Source organism: Taudactylus pleione, unplaced genomic scaffold, assembly GCF_031769625.1.
Source record: "Taudactylus pleione unplaced genomic scaffold, aTauple2 ptg000079l, whole genome shotgun sequence".
Classification (NCBI taxonomy): Eukaryota; Metazoa; Chordata; class Amphibia; order Anura; family Myobatrachidae; genus Taudactylus; species Taudactylus pleione.
In genome coordinates, this window is record NW_028284481.1 from 2597501 (window position 1) to 2612979 (window position 15479).

The following is a 15479-nucleotide window of genomic DNA, read 5'->3' on the forward strand; positions in this document are numbered from 1 at the left end:
GAAGAGCTCTGGCTATCGGCTGTACTGCATGTGGCATTCACTGAATCTCTGCTCGTCACACACACATATAGTTGACGTCCTGCTGACAGCTGGGGCTATATTTACCAATGCACACTTCAGCTGATGAGTGAAAGTTACAGGACAGTCACAAACTTCTGCTTCCTTACTGCAGGAGCTGGCAGCTGCTTGATCCCTATCTGAAATAACAAGCACCCTCAGGTGAATTGGAGAGAGCTGGGGGGGTCATTCAGACCCGCTCGCGAGCGCAGGACGCTCGCAAGCGGGTCAATATTGCCCCACTGCGCATGCGCACGAGGGAGGGAGCTCCATCTTGCGCATGCGCGAGACCCGGATAGCAACGGGCTCTCCGTCGCTCCGGGTCTCGCACCAAAGGGGGCGTGCTGTCGATGTTGATTGACAGCACGCCCCCTTTGGTGGGCGTGCCGGGGGCGTGGCTGCCAGACGGAGGCGTTCCCATGGGAACGCCTACCGTCTGAAGCTGGCCCCACTGACATCACTAGTGATGTCAGTGGGAGTGATTTTGGCTCTGATAGAGCCAAAATCACTCCAGGGCTTGCGGCAGCGAGACCCTACCGCAGGGTCTCCGTCGCAAGCCCGATGGTCGTGATGGTCTTGACCATCGCGACCATCATCATGGACGCTCGCATAAGCTGTGGGTGGTCACCCACAGCTATGCGAGCGTCCAGGAGGACGCTCCATTTTCATGGAGGAGGGCCCTGATTCAGAGCGAGCACTCTGGTCAGAGCGTTTGGCTCTGAATCAGGCCCTGGGTACCATGCAGATGAGAGGGTCAAAAGCTCAAGGTCTCCTCCTCCCGCGACTGAGACATAAATAGTCCAGAAGTTATTGTGTGGAAAAGCTAGGCAGGCCCGGCAACAGGGGGGTACAAAGGTTACTCCTGTCCTGGGCCTCAAGATTTAGTGGGGCCCCGAAGTTGATACGGGGCTATATTGTAGATTGTTGGTAGATCCAAGATGGAGAAAGGACGTCTGACATCACAACCATGTGACCGCTGCAGCAGGGCTGGACTGCTACCAGTGTTACCATTCACGGAAATTGGTATGATTTACCGCCGGACCCATGCCCGGCTGTTGGAATCCCGACAGCGGCATCCCCGCAGAGGAGAAAATCCTGATCGTCACCAGGTAAGTTTATACCAACCTATTTCTACCCCCTAACCCTCCCTTAGGGGTACCTAACCCTAACCTTCCTCTCCAGTGCCTAACCCTAATCCCCACTCTAAGTGCCTAAACCTAACCCCCCCTTCCCCGCTGCCTAACCCTAAGTCCCCCCGGGGGTGCCTAACCCTAACCCTCCCTTCACCTAGCCTAACCCTAACCTCCCGGGGGAGTGCCTAACCCTAAGTCCCCCCAGGAACCCTAAACCTAACCCTCCGCCCCGTGGCTATCAGCGCTCGGCGCCCGGCATCCCTTCGATGGGGATGCCGGGCGCCGGTCTCCCGGCGTCGGTAAAATGACAGGCGTCTGTCATTTAACCCTCGCCGAGATTAAGCAGTCGGAAAGCCGGCTGTCAGGATTGGGTCCTCCGGCTTCCCGGCTACATACCTCTCCAGGCACGTGAATTCATTAGAGCACAGAGATCAACTGATAAAGTTTTAGGATTTATTGACAAATATCTCCAGGGTTAAATTACAAGGAAAATAGGTGAATAAACAAGACATACAAATATAAATGCACAAAATTATTACAGATAAAAGTAAAGGATAGAAAGTCAGAATCCTAAGGTATCTTATGCTGAGATCTTGGGGGATCTGTGCAGGGGCGTATCTATAATGGGTGCAGAGTGTGCGGGGAACAGGGGCCCCTGGGTCCAGGGGGGCCCCGCACCGCACACCCTCCGCCCATAATATTACTTACCTCTCCGAAGTTCCACGTCGGCGCAGGGGTCCGGTGCTTTAAAACGACTGGAAGATGGCCGCGGCAGCCATTTTCCGTCGTTTGTGCATGCACAGTACAGGGAAAATGGCCGCCTTGGCCATATTCCTGGTGACCTGTGCATACATGATAGACTCTGGGCACACTCTAGTGCTCAGAGTCTATAACTCCGGCACTGGCTGCGCACAGCTCAGTGCGCTGCCGGACGCTGGGCGGAGAGGAGGGGGCCCATGTCGGAGAGTGCACACTGGCCCCCTCCTCTCTAGAAACGCCCTTGGATCTGTGTAAAGGGAGACTACCATAGACCGACATGGGGGGCACTCCTTAGCTCTCAGCTACTCCCTGGAAGTGAACACAGACAGGCAGGAGAAGCTGGTTCTTATGGTTCCACATGCCCCTCTCATCCAGCAGCCCACCACCCTTCCCAGGCTCAAAAGGGCTGGCCTTTGTTCTTCCAGGGTCTGTGTAGATGAAAATTAGCACAGCTCCAAGACCCAAACCTCAGATAACACTCTGGGCTTTGAAGTTATTTTATTGTAGGAAGCCTGCTAATGGAAGGAGCTACAAATGACCCTCTTAGCAGCCAGTGTGACTGGGCAATGCTCTTCGAGCAGGGCCACTTAGAGTGAGAGCAGACGTTACGTCCATGAAGCTTTGTCTTCAAAGGCTAGGTGTCACGTGGCCATTTGCTCTGATTAGCTTATGCAATCCGATTTTGACATACTGTACCCATTCATGGCAACCAGCCATTCCTGAAATATACTTTAGGGGAATTATAATAATACACACACTTTATCCAAAGCACACAAACTACGTAAAGTCATGACATGGGGTTTTTGATAAATCGCCGTAACCCATGGCGATGGCCACAGGGAATATAAACTTGTGGCGAGCAAAGAGAGCCACCGTGTCCGAGCGACCAGTTCTGGCCCCGCATTCTGAATCTTGACCCTACTCCTTTTGTCGCAGGGCATGTGGTTGTGACATCAGAGGTCCAGACCACCACCTCGTTCTAGACCTAACCGTGCCGGCAGCGTCGACACACACACGTCGAGGGCCCATCAAAGACATCACTGTACGGAGACCAGTGGCGTAACTAGGGCAGGGCGAGCGGGGTTCGTGCCCTGGGCGCCGTTGGATACTGGGGGTACTACTGGGTTAAGGTGCATATGGATAGGAATGTTCAGTTTGAAAATAAAGGGGTGTGTCATGTTCACACGCCCCATTTTTAAGTGATCACGCCCATTTTTGCCACGCGCGCCTTCGGCGCGCGCACATGGGGGGGCTCCCTTTTCAAATTTGCCCTGGGCTCCAAATACCCTAGTTACGCCACTGACGGAGACTTCTGTTGCTGGCCCTGAAGCTAGGAAGAGATTTACCATTGTACAAAATAATGTGGCCACTAGGGGCACTGCTCCATTGCAATCTAGGGCTTTCATATTACTGTAGGGTCCCCATGTACAGTAATGCATTCCTCTATGTTTATATGAGAGTCTGTACAACTGTAACCACAAACAAATTCTCCTTATTTAGGAAATATTTTCTATCCACTTAACAGTTCATATTAATAATATTCCCCACATGCTAACATGATTTACATTACACATATACACTATTTCTGTGGTCTTTTGATTGTAAAAAAAACTACATTGAAACTTGTTAGCGTCTTGGAGCTACTAACACTGCGTTAACTGCGCAGGACAATTTTTTTTCAACAATGTAAAAAGTTTAATGCTGAAGGTTGCCTGGAATCTTGTTATTGTTGGGACGGGACCAAGGAGGGTGATCTCCTGGCATTCCGGCTGCCCCCTCCTCACTCTCATTAACTTAGGATGTTTTATTATTTATTAATAGTTATGTATATAGCGCACACATGTCACTCTGCACTTTACAGAGAGTATTTGGCCACTCACATCAGTCCCTGCCACAGTGGAGCTTACAATCTAAGGGCCTGATTCAGAGCCGCTTGTAAGCGGCCGCTCGTTCGTTCCGAGCGATGTATGCACAACTGCGCATGCGTACGGATCGTAATACGCATGCGCGAAAAAGTCAGTGCGGCCGAAAATCGTTTGTTCGCTAAATAGCGAGTGCCTGCTATTTTGAGTGACAGGAGGAGGCGTATGTGGGTGGTAACAGGGGAAGGTGCTTGAAAACGGGGAGTGGAGATCCGAACGCAGGCGTGCTTAAAGGTCAAAACGGGCGTTTTATGGGTGTGCATAATTAATAAAGCAGCGTCATTGACCACGTCACTGGGTTATTTTATAGTCAGAACTGCTCGCAAAATTGTGGTAGCAAAAACCAACCACAAGAATAGCGAGCAGTTCATACGCTGGTCGATGTACTCAATTAATCTAATAAATAGCGGACATGACGTAGGATGCGAGCGGCCAGGGGGCGTAGTTTTCCAAAAACCGACCGCATGTTTGGTTCGCTCATTCAGACCTAGAGGCGTGAAAAGACCGCAAAGAGCGAACGGTTCATTTGAATAGCCACCCCTTTTTTCTGAACGAGCGAGCGCAAATAGCGTCTGGCTCTGAATCAGGCCCTATATTCCCTATCACATGTACATTCATACATATACACTAGGATTGATTTTTGTCGGAAGCCGATTAAAATACAGGTGTGCCCTCATACACCTAGCCTCAATATTCCATGCGGTGCGAGACTCCTGATGCAAGCGAGCCACGTCGTGTGGTGTAGCGTAGCGATTTTTCCTTTAAATTTGCTTCCTATTCGCACCACAGACACAGCGAAACACCTCACAATCTGTACCGGAGACGTGGAACTGCGACTTTAGCCGCACAGGAATTAGTTTTAAAGATGTACACAGTTGCAGATGATGCACAACGGAACTTGGCGTGGAAAAAAGCCGTGGCCGCTGCATCTCAATACAAATTAAGCCTCACTCGCACACGATGTACAAGTCTCGCACATCAAATTAATCAGTGAAGTCTCTTTAAGGGGATTTGTTGCATCCAATCGTTTCATTTGTGCGACTCGGACCCACATTTGAGCGTAAAGGACTCTTGGCGCAAGCCTGGTCGTGCGGGACCTGGCACCGGAAGGTCTGTATGGTGCAACTGCGGCAATAGTGTAGGAGGACATATCTGTACCGGTATGTTTTTGGATAGTAAGAGGAAATCAAAGCAACCAGAAAAAACACACACATACACCCAAACCTGGGGAGAACATACAAACTCCACACAGATGGGTCCTTGGTCAGTGACCTCATGAACTCAGTGCTGCGAGGCAGTAATGCTAACTACTACACCACCGTGCCGCCTGTACAATTCTGAAGATAAATGAAGATAAAACTATGCAGAATTTTAGGAGAACAGTTGGAATATATAAATGAATGAATGGTGAGTTCTAAATAGGGGGGCCTTTACTTTGTCATTATTAGCACCATGGAAACAGCAGTTCCAGAATACAGCTGTGCTACTTACAGTAGGTGCATCCGTGCAAAGCACGGTTTCTAAATGACCTTTTGTGAATGCACAGTGAGAGTACATATGTGTAACTGGACATTGTATGATGCAGACTTGCCTCACAGGTGGAGTTCTTCAGTGGTGACGGGTACAGAACATTGGTCATTATGGAGCTTTGAGACACCGGCAAGCCCCTGGTCTTCAGAATCAGCACCGAGTCTCCTGAATAAACAAGAACACAGAATGGTCAGAGCAGAATGCTGAACCGTAGGCTGACCTGAAATCACACTATGGGTCTCATTCACATTCAGACATGTACAGAAATGTGATTTCCGTACCCCTTCGATGTTTGCGCTGCGCATGTGCAGACCCGTTTCCGTGATGTTGCTCACAGTGCCCCAAAAGACACTGTTGCTTGGGACGGTGACGGGTAGCATTCCGGAAAGCGTGGGCGTTCCGGCGGACGTCTTGAGTAACCTGATCCGATGGCTGCGTCTCTGGATGCAGCTGCGGGTCACATAAGCCGTCAGGAGGCGTCTATTTACACGAGATGCCTCCTGTGGCATTCTTCATACTATCACACAGCTGCTGCGGCTGCCACACAACAGCGTCCATCCCTGAGTCAGGCCCTATATATGTACACTATAAATAAGTGCTGTTATCTGTGCAACCAATGGAATCCTCCATTTCATATTGTAATCAGCACAAGAAAAATGGCAGCTGCTGACCGATTGCTTTGGACACCGCCATCTTTGTTTCCAAGCACCAGAATCCATAAATGACCCCACAGATTAATAAGTCTGGTTTATAGCGGCACTTATATACCATTATTCACCAATTCACTTTAGCTGGTTCTTCTCAGCATTTTCCAACATTTAGGGAGATTTATTAAACCTTCTATAGAGAACAGGTTGGAGGTGGATAAACCATACTTACCTACCCTCACAAAATGTTCAGGTGTCGCTCCCAACTCCCCGTAAGAGAGGGCAAGTCTCCCGGCCAACGCAACCCCGGCGGAACCACCACTTTCCAGAAGAGGCAGCCAGATTGTCGGCAAGCCTAGGATAAACATGTAGGCATACCTGCTAACTCACCCCGATTGTCAGGGAGACTCCCTGAAATAGTAGCAATCTCCCTGACTCCCGGAAGAGTCTAGTAATCTCCCTGATTGCCCCATTATGAAGCTGATATATATATATATATATATATATATATATATACACAAGGCAGTACTCCACGGATTTGTCACTCAGCATAAAAGAGCCACTTGCAGGCTTCAATGTGTGATTCAGCCTGCCTCTGCCTGCTGTCTCCTGGCTTAAGCACCCGGTCGATGCCAAGTGGTAACAGTGAGTGCCGGTCTACAATAACTTGTTTATATATAATTATATATATATATATATATATATATATATAATACAGCGATATATACATTCAAATGGGATCATTAGTATCATTTCCCTGCATTGGTTATAAGGCACAATAATCCCTATGCACTTTCTGAAAAGTATCAGTGTGTTTTCATGAACAAGTAGATCTTACTGACTGCTTTTGGGCTTGGTTACATTTGGATATAAGGGGTCTATTTACTAAGCAGTGTTGGGAGCATACTTGCCAACTCTCCCTCATTGTCAGGGAGACTCCCTGAAATAGCAGCAATCTCCCTGTCTCCCTGAAGAGTCTACCAATCTCCCTCATGTCACCTTATGACACTGTTATATAAAATAAAAAGCAGAGCTATATACATTCAAATGGGATAATTAGTATAATTTCCCTGTATTGGTTATAAGGCACAATGATCCCTATGCCTACATGTATTTTCTGAGAAGTATCAGTGTGTTTTCATCAACAAGTAGATGTTACTAGCTGCTTTGGGGCTCATTTACATGTGGATGTAAATCAAGTTTATGACATGCCCCTCAGATGTAGCTGTACACGCCCACATTACCGCTGCGCTCATAGGTGCTGCTATCACAATCTCCCTGAAATACTTTTTCAAAAGTAGGCAAGTCTGGTTAGGAGACAGAGTGAAAAGTGATAAGTCAGTGATAAGGTACCAGCCAATCAGCTCCCAACTGTCATCTCACAGGCTGTGTTTGAAAATTGACAGTTGGGAGCTGTCTCCTAACCTAAGACCCTAGGGGGTCTATTTACTAAGCAGTGTTAGGAGACAGAGTGAAAAGTGATAAGGTGCCAGCCAATCAGCTCCTAACTGTCATTTTTCAAACACAGCCTGTGAGATAGCAGTTAGGAGCTGATTGGCTGGCACCTTATCACTTTTCACTCTGTCTCCTAACACTGCTTAGTAAATAGACACCTAAGTCAGTGATATGACACGCCTCTCAGATGTAGCAGTACACGCCCACTTCACCACCGCACTCATAGGTGTTGCTTTCACTATGTACCTGAAATGTGTTTTCAAAAGTAGGCAAAGTATGGATGTAGGAAAGGACTTAGACTTAGAACTTGGGCCAATGTTAGGGTAATTGAAGTGTATGAATTTAGGGCCTGATTCAGCAAGGATCGCTATTCTGCTTAGACGCATGCGCAGTGCGAATTAATCGGCCTGATTGCGTGCGTATAAGCAAATGCGATCCTTGACTGAAGCCTTGTGCTCTAAGGGCCTGATTCAGCAAGTTTTTTTTTTTTCTTTAGAATTTCAACTTTATTTTTAAAATCACTTTAAGTGGGAGATGTACTAAGCTCTGTAAAGTGATAAAGTGCAGAGTGATAAACAACCAACCACTCAGCTGCCAACTGTCATGTTACAGACCTAGGGCCTTATTTACTAACGAGTTTTATCACCAAAACGAGTGATAAATGTCGGCTCCAGCCAATCACCTCCCAACTATCAACTATTAGAAAAATGTTCTAAAAGTTGGGAGCTGATTGGCTGGAGCACCATTTATCATACACAGTGACATTTATCACTCGTTTTGGTGATAAAAGTCGTTAGTAAATGGGGGTCTGTGTTGAAAAATGACAGGAGCTGATTCTTTAGCAGTTTATCACTCTCCAATTTATCACTTTCCAGAACTTAGTACATCTTCCCCTCAGCGCTACATACAGCCCTGCGGTGGGCTGGTTACATAGCTGCTCTGTAATAATCGCTACATTGCCGAGTCGCGGCCGATAACAGCATTATAAGATGACAGTATACCTTTGGAAATGATCTTCCTGGTCAGTTTAAGCTGGACAATGTGTGGTATCTGAGCTATACTGTGTAACAGGAGGAGACACAACTTAGGGTTTCTTGGTTGGTGTCTTTATTACAGGCTATTGTTGTGTTTAATGAACCAACGTGATACAGTGTGAGAGGGAGCTTTAGAAAATGACCATTGGGGACATGGAGACGTTCCAGCAGTGACATCTATAGGCAGACAATGACAGGTTGCCTTTATTCCACACAACTGATGGATAGCTCATTGCTCTTTTAATTTCACCGGCTGTGTTTAAAGCTCAAGGTGACATCTGGGGTATGTGTAAAGCCTGAGTGTCTCTATGTTACAATGAATCCTGGAAACCCTGCATAAAATATGAGGTGTTCCTATCCCCTAAACTAAAGTATAGTACAATAAACACAGAAAATAAAGGTGCAAAAATAGGGCTCCTCTCTATAGGTTTAGATAACACATTGTCTAATAAATAAATAATACTATTAATAATAAATATAATAATAATGTCGACAGCAACTCCACCTTTGAAGTTGCAAACTGGCAATGATTTCATGCAGGAACCCAAAGCAATGGACAATCAGAGGGGAAGGGAGCGGCAAGGGTAGGGTCTCTCTCCGGGGTGTAGTCAAAATACAGACAGCCAGAAGCCAACTGTCTAAATCCCGGTGAAGAAATCCCAACTTGGGACTATAGATAGGCGTCGAAATCCCGACGCCCGTCTAGATCACGACGCCGGAATCCCCACAGATATTTTCCCGAACGAAGGTAAGCTGGCCCGTCTTAGGTGTAAGCTGCGGGGAGGTTATGTTTTGGTACCCCCATGGGGGACTTAGGGTTAGGCACTCCTAAGGGAGGTGCCTAAACGTACACCGCTCTCCACAGCTTACACCTATGAAGGGCCGGCTTACCTTAGTTCGGGAAAATGTCAGAATCTTCAGCCTTCGGGCTTGCGGCGTCTGGATTTGAAGTGGATGTGCAGGCTCGGATAGGTTCGAGTTTGCACGTGGAGTTCGGATTTTTCCCTCCAAAAAAACGGAACTCAGAACGAGGCAAAACGTCATCTTACATGGACGAACATCATCATTCCTGGACAAAAGACCAGGAATGATGATGTTCGTCCATGTAAGATGACGTTTTGCCTCGTTCTGAGTTCCGTTTTTTTGGAGGGAAAAATCCGAACTCCACGTGCAAACTCGAACCTATCCGAGCCTGCACATCCCTAATTTGAACCGGTGGCTATTTAATACTCAACACCTCTCTCCTTAGAACCTCTCACCAAACCTTTAACACTGTGATATGGTTCCCCCAAATTTCTATTTATGCGCCTGACTATGGGTCTGATTCTGAGATTTACACTAATGCATTCGCAACTGCTAACGCCTTCCAAAGCTTAGCCAAGCATAGGACCGCCCACTGCTGCCTTCTCATATCCGTCCGACCCCACGTGCATCAGCAATACATGGCTACTCTCCCGGAAGTCATGGGAGGCTCCTGATTTTTCAGGTAACCGCCGGCAGAGTAGGCATTTCTCCCGCATTCTGCCCACTTCCTAGTGAAGTGGGCATAATGGTGAGAATTTCCGTGGCGATCACGGGTCCCCAGGTAGGGGGCGGGGCATAATTATGTGAACTGTCACAATTCACATAATTAAGTCCCGGGGGGGAGAAATAAAATGTAGGGCAGTATGGCATCAGCGTGAATATCGGTAACATCGACGCACATCGGGCAGTCACGCAGCCTGTAAGTCAAGTCTGACCTGTCTCAAGCTCTGCAGCTCTCCTGATACGCAGAGAGCTCTCATGATGCGAAAGAGCATCACAATGGCTAATTTATGCACGTATATGAAATTGCGTTTGAACAAACAGTCACGCCTGCGTTTGCCTAGCCACCACCCCGTTTCCTGCCCAAAGCGCTACCTGTCACTCACTTTGCGAGTGAATCTTCTCTGCGAGCGTAATCGCAATGCAATTGCTGCACGTGCGCATTGCGGCTTTCACACATGCGCATTGGCTAAAAATCGTTCAATCACTGTAAATATCGGCATTGCGTAAAATCTCGGAATCAGGCCCTATCAGTATTCTAAGTTTCATGCATTTGTATGTCAATGTATGTTTTCTTCCCATTATAGGTTCTTAGTACATAGCTGTTTATATTTCATTTTGCAGCACCAAAGGTCTTTGAGAATATTACTGTACCTACCCTTAGAGCCACCCAGAGTCCCAATCTTCCACTGTGACGTGTTGGGATCCAGCGTCCACCCACAGCTGCCGTCTTCAAACATACAATAAAATCCTGGAGGCAAATTCCCTTTAGAGTCAAAGACAAAGAGGAAAGAGCATATAATGTCTGTTACTATGTGGCTGGTAAATAATGACATAACACATTAGTAAATGTTGCACCTTTAGATTACTTTATCTTTGCACTGTGCTGTGTCCACCTTTTACTAATTACAATGTTTACTTTCTTGCTCTGTGCTTTTCAGCCATTCCTTTATGTCAGTGATTCTCAAACTCGGTCCTCAGGACCCCACACAGGTCATGTTTTCCAGGTCACCCAGCAGGTGCACAGGTGTAATCATTACTCACTGTCACATTTTAAAAGATCCACAGGTGGAGATAATTATTGCACTTGTGGTTCTGTGAGGAGACCTGGAAAACATGTAGTGTTTGGGGTCCTGAGGACCAAGATTGAGAACCTGTGCTTCAGGTCACAGGTTCTCAAACTCGGTCCTCAAGACCCCAAACAATGCATGTTTTCCAGATCTCCTCACAGAGGGGTCTATACATAATCGGATCGCAGCGGGGGTAACTTGACACCGGAGCAATTCATCATTGCTCCGTTGCGGGGACAGCTGCTCCGAAAACAGTAGTAGCTGCGTTACTTACCTCCTCCCCGTTGTCCTGGCTATGCATGCGTGACCTACCTCGGGTCAAGCATGTGCACAGCCGCCGGGGAGGTAGTGAGGAGGCGGCGGAACCCCGAAACCTCTTCCCATAGGAAGGAGCAGGGATCCGAGAACAAGCACCGTCTGAAGATGGCGCTTGTTCTTGCAAACTCTGAAAAAATTCCAGTTTTCGGAGTTTGCTGAATATCAGGGGTACTTTTCGGACTCCTGATGATGAATGGCCCGGTAACTAAAATATGCGGAAACTAGCGTTTCCAAGTTACCGGGCCTTTTAGTATTGTTGAAACGGCCCCAGAATCATAAGTGAAATAATTAGCTCCACCTGTGGATCTTGTAATATGTGTCAGTGAGTAATGATTACACCTGTGCACCTGCTGGGTGACCTGGAAAACGTGACCTGTGTGGGGTCCTGAGGACCGAGTTTGAGAACCACTGTTTTATGTAATCAGTGGTTGCATTGATACAAAACTGAGGGCCTGATTCAGAGCCGGACGCTCTGACAGAGCGCTTGCTCTGAATCAGGGCCGGCCTTCTGTTTTTTTAGAGCGGCCTCCTGGCTGCTCGCTTAGCTTTGGGTGACCAGCTAAGCGAGCGGCCAGGAAGATGGTCGCGAATCGCGATGGTCAAGACCATCGCGAACATCGGGCTTGCGACGAGACCCTTGTGGTAGGGTCTCATTGCCACAAGCCCTAGAGTGCTTTCGGCTCTAACAGAGCCGAAAGCACTCCCACTGACACTACTTGTGATGTCAGTGGGGCCGGCCCCAGACGGTAGGCGTTCCCATGCCCCCGGCCCGCCCACCAAAGGGGGCGTGCTGTCACTAAACATCGACAGCACGCCCCCTTTGGTACGAGACCTGGAGTGACGGTTTGACCATCGCTATCCGGGTCTCGCGCATGCGCACGACGGGGCCGGCTCCATTGTGCGCATGCGCACTGGGCCACCATCGACCCTCTTGCGAGCGCATAGCGCTCGCGAGCGGGTCTGAATCAGGCCCTGAGTATATAGGTGCACAGAATGCAGAGAAATGACCACAGCTGGGTTGTACGGTAAATAAACTTCACACTAACTAAAGGCAAACCAGAAAGGGCACGACCATTGTAATAAATGAAAGACTTTGGGGGTGTAGAGCTTTAATTGCCGGGACGCAGTTTCCAACGTTTGAGATTTATGGTTCAGAAGCAGCGTAGAGAAAACATTTGATTAAACGTGACCTTATTAAGATGCGTTGTGTTTATAAATGTTGCGTAATTAGGAAGACATCTTATTTTATGACAGCGTTTGAGATCATGCAATTAATAAACAACAATATTAATTACATCAATAATTTATTTGGACCTGTAAAAGCATTTTAATAAGCTAGTGATTGATAAGATGCCTCCGTATATTTATAGCTCTAATTATCAGGAAATGTACGTGATAGAACATGTAAATAAATTGAGCTTATAAACAGCTATTCTGTGAAGTGGAATTCAGATTGAGTTGTTAATTAAACATTGGTATTGGATGCTTCATCAAACCACAATCTCAAGTTCTGTTATTCATCTTTTCAGGGGAAGAAATAGATATTGCAAATAGCTTTGTTCTGGAAAATCTTAACACAGAGGAGATTATTGTAGCATTTACTCTGCTTTCTTCATCCAGCCCGGAGAAGGTGCTAACCCCGGAGAGGCCTGAGAGTTGCTGAAGGGCCCCCAACCTACAGCTATACTGAGTATGTGCAGTGGTCAGCACAAGCGTAGAATCAGAAGTCTGGTTTTAGCTTCCTGACTGCAACACTAATACACTATAGTAAAGTAGTATGCATAAAAATAGTATACAGTGGTACATAAAATACAAATGATTTTTTTTTGTTACCTAGTAAATAACATTAAATTATTATTATTTGAGGCAAAGGTGCTGATTCTGAGTCGAACACAGAGACGTCCATCAGTAACCTTATGCTAATACTCCTACAAGCCCTTCCCTGTATAGAGCCGTGCTTCTGAGTGTGCAAGGACTGAGACGCCCAGGGCCCAAATTTTCATTTTTCATTTTTGGGGCGAAAAAGTAAAAAGTGGGGGGACTAGCATAAAAACTAGCAAAATAGACTTCTTGGGGGTCTGCAAGGATGGATCAGGTGTTTTTGGGATTGCAGGTGCATGCCGCAGGTGGACGTTTCAAATTTTTATAAAAGTTCACTTTAGAGCACAGGTTCTCAAACTCGGTCCTCAGGACCCCTAACAGTGCATGTTTTCCAGGTCACCTCACAGAATCAAGTGAAATAATTAGCTCCACCTGGGGATCTTTTAAAATGTGTCCGTGAGTAATGACTACACCTATGCCCCTGCTAGGAGACCTACAAATTGTGAACTGTGTGGGGTCCTGAGGACCAAGTTTGAGAACCACTGCTTTAGAGACATAAAAATATGCTAGCACCCATTTTCAAGGACCCCAAATTTGCCAGGACTACTTATTTTCACCTAAAAATACTGCTTTATGCCATTCTTCACCACTTTTACAAAGACGCTAATAGCAGGCAATTAACCCAACTTAAGTCCCCAAATAGCTTTATTAGGGCTATTAGTACACATGTATATTGATTTCCTATGTCAGGGCATATTTTTTTGGGGTACAGACTGATTTCCCCATTTCTTTCAGCACTTCCCGCCTGTTCCTCATTCGCTGATTCCTGTTTTCGCCTGCTTTGGAATTGAATAAGGCGAAAAGCGGGGACGTGCACAAAAAGTTTTCGCCTCTGAAACTGGCGAATGAGGCGGAAAGTCGGACAGGTGAAACCTTTCTGACTTTTTGCCTCTAATTGATTACGGGCCTTAGACAAATGCGCAGATGAAAAACATCGACCATTTGTATGATTAGTGTCCGACTCAGAATTAGGCCCAAAAGTGCTTATTTACAGTATTTCAGGAGACTTTTACCTCAAAAGACTTACGGCCCCTGATGATGAAGTATTCACCTTGCCGCGAGAGATGCTTATCACCTGTCCCCGCGATTAGTAGCGCAGCTACAGAAGTAACAGCGTTACTCACCTCCACCCTGTGACAGGCGTCTGCGCATGTGTGACCTGAGGTCATGAATGTGCACATCCGCCGGGGTCGTCTGTGAGGAGGCGGCGGAAGGATCCGATCAGATCCCTCCCCGCTTGTTCTCATAGGCAAACTCTGAAATCTTTCAGTGTTCAGACTTTACTGAATATCAGGGGGTCCTATTCGGACCCCTGATGATAAATGACCCGGTAACGTAAATATGTGGAAACTAGCGATTGCGCATGGTTACCGGGCCATTAATAGTATGATGAATAGTCCACTTCAATCTTAGTAACAAGTCAGGATTAAATATTTAGAGATTTATTTTATTGCTAATATGACCATGGGGCACAAAGTTTATTACATCATACTGTATAAAGATAACATTGTTGTTTCAGTAAAAAAAATAATAATAAAAAATAGTGATGTAACGTTTCTGTGTTTTCTGTGTACAGTACGTTATTCTCCCCTCCGTAGAATCGGATAACCCTGCATTCATCAGTTTTGTTTCTTCTTTCCAGGAAATGGACGCAAAACCGTTATTGTAGTGACAAATCTTGTATCATCACCGAGCGATCAGAAGACAGAAGGCCATTCACTTCTCTACTGAGCTCCAATTGATTCCGCTACTTCATTCATTAGGTCACACTCACACCGCATTCCACGTGCGAAGTACAAAGACAGCGCTCCTGCGTCATCACCAAAAAGTAGGCTTTTCAAGATACAGTATCTCATTCATAAATGTTATATCACTATTTACCTAGTGCCCTATTTGGGGGCAAACTAAGAATTTTTCAAGAGGGGGGATTTCTAAATGCTAAATTTTAGAGTAAATATAGGTACCCCTTAAAGAGATCATAATTACATTCTATAGTCGGCCTCATACATTGCACAGTGTTATAATACATCAGATATATACAGGGCCAGTGATCACAGTAACCTGTTATATGAGGCAGTAGGACCAGCCATACATAGTGCAGTGTATGTAATACATCAGACATATACAGGACCAGTGATCAGAGTAACAT

At 46.6% G+C, this 15479-nt stretch overlaps 1 protein-coding gene across 1 annotated transcript in view; it reads right to left on the reverse strand.

Annotated features, from left to right (window-relative positions):
* The window catches only part of ALK (ALK receptor tyrosine kinase), a 1123220-nt gene that overhangs the window by 159375 nt on the left and 948366 nt on the right, over nt 1–15479 (reverse strand). Inside the window, exons 7-8 of the mRNA XM_088467953.1 lie at nt 10720–10827; nt 5463–5566 (exon numbers count right to left, since the gene is read on the reverse strand). Coding sequence (XP_088324079.1) covers nt 5463–5566; nt 10720–10827 — 212 coding nt within the window. The remainder of the gene's footprint in view (nt 1–5462; nt 5567–10719; nt 10828–15479) is intronic.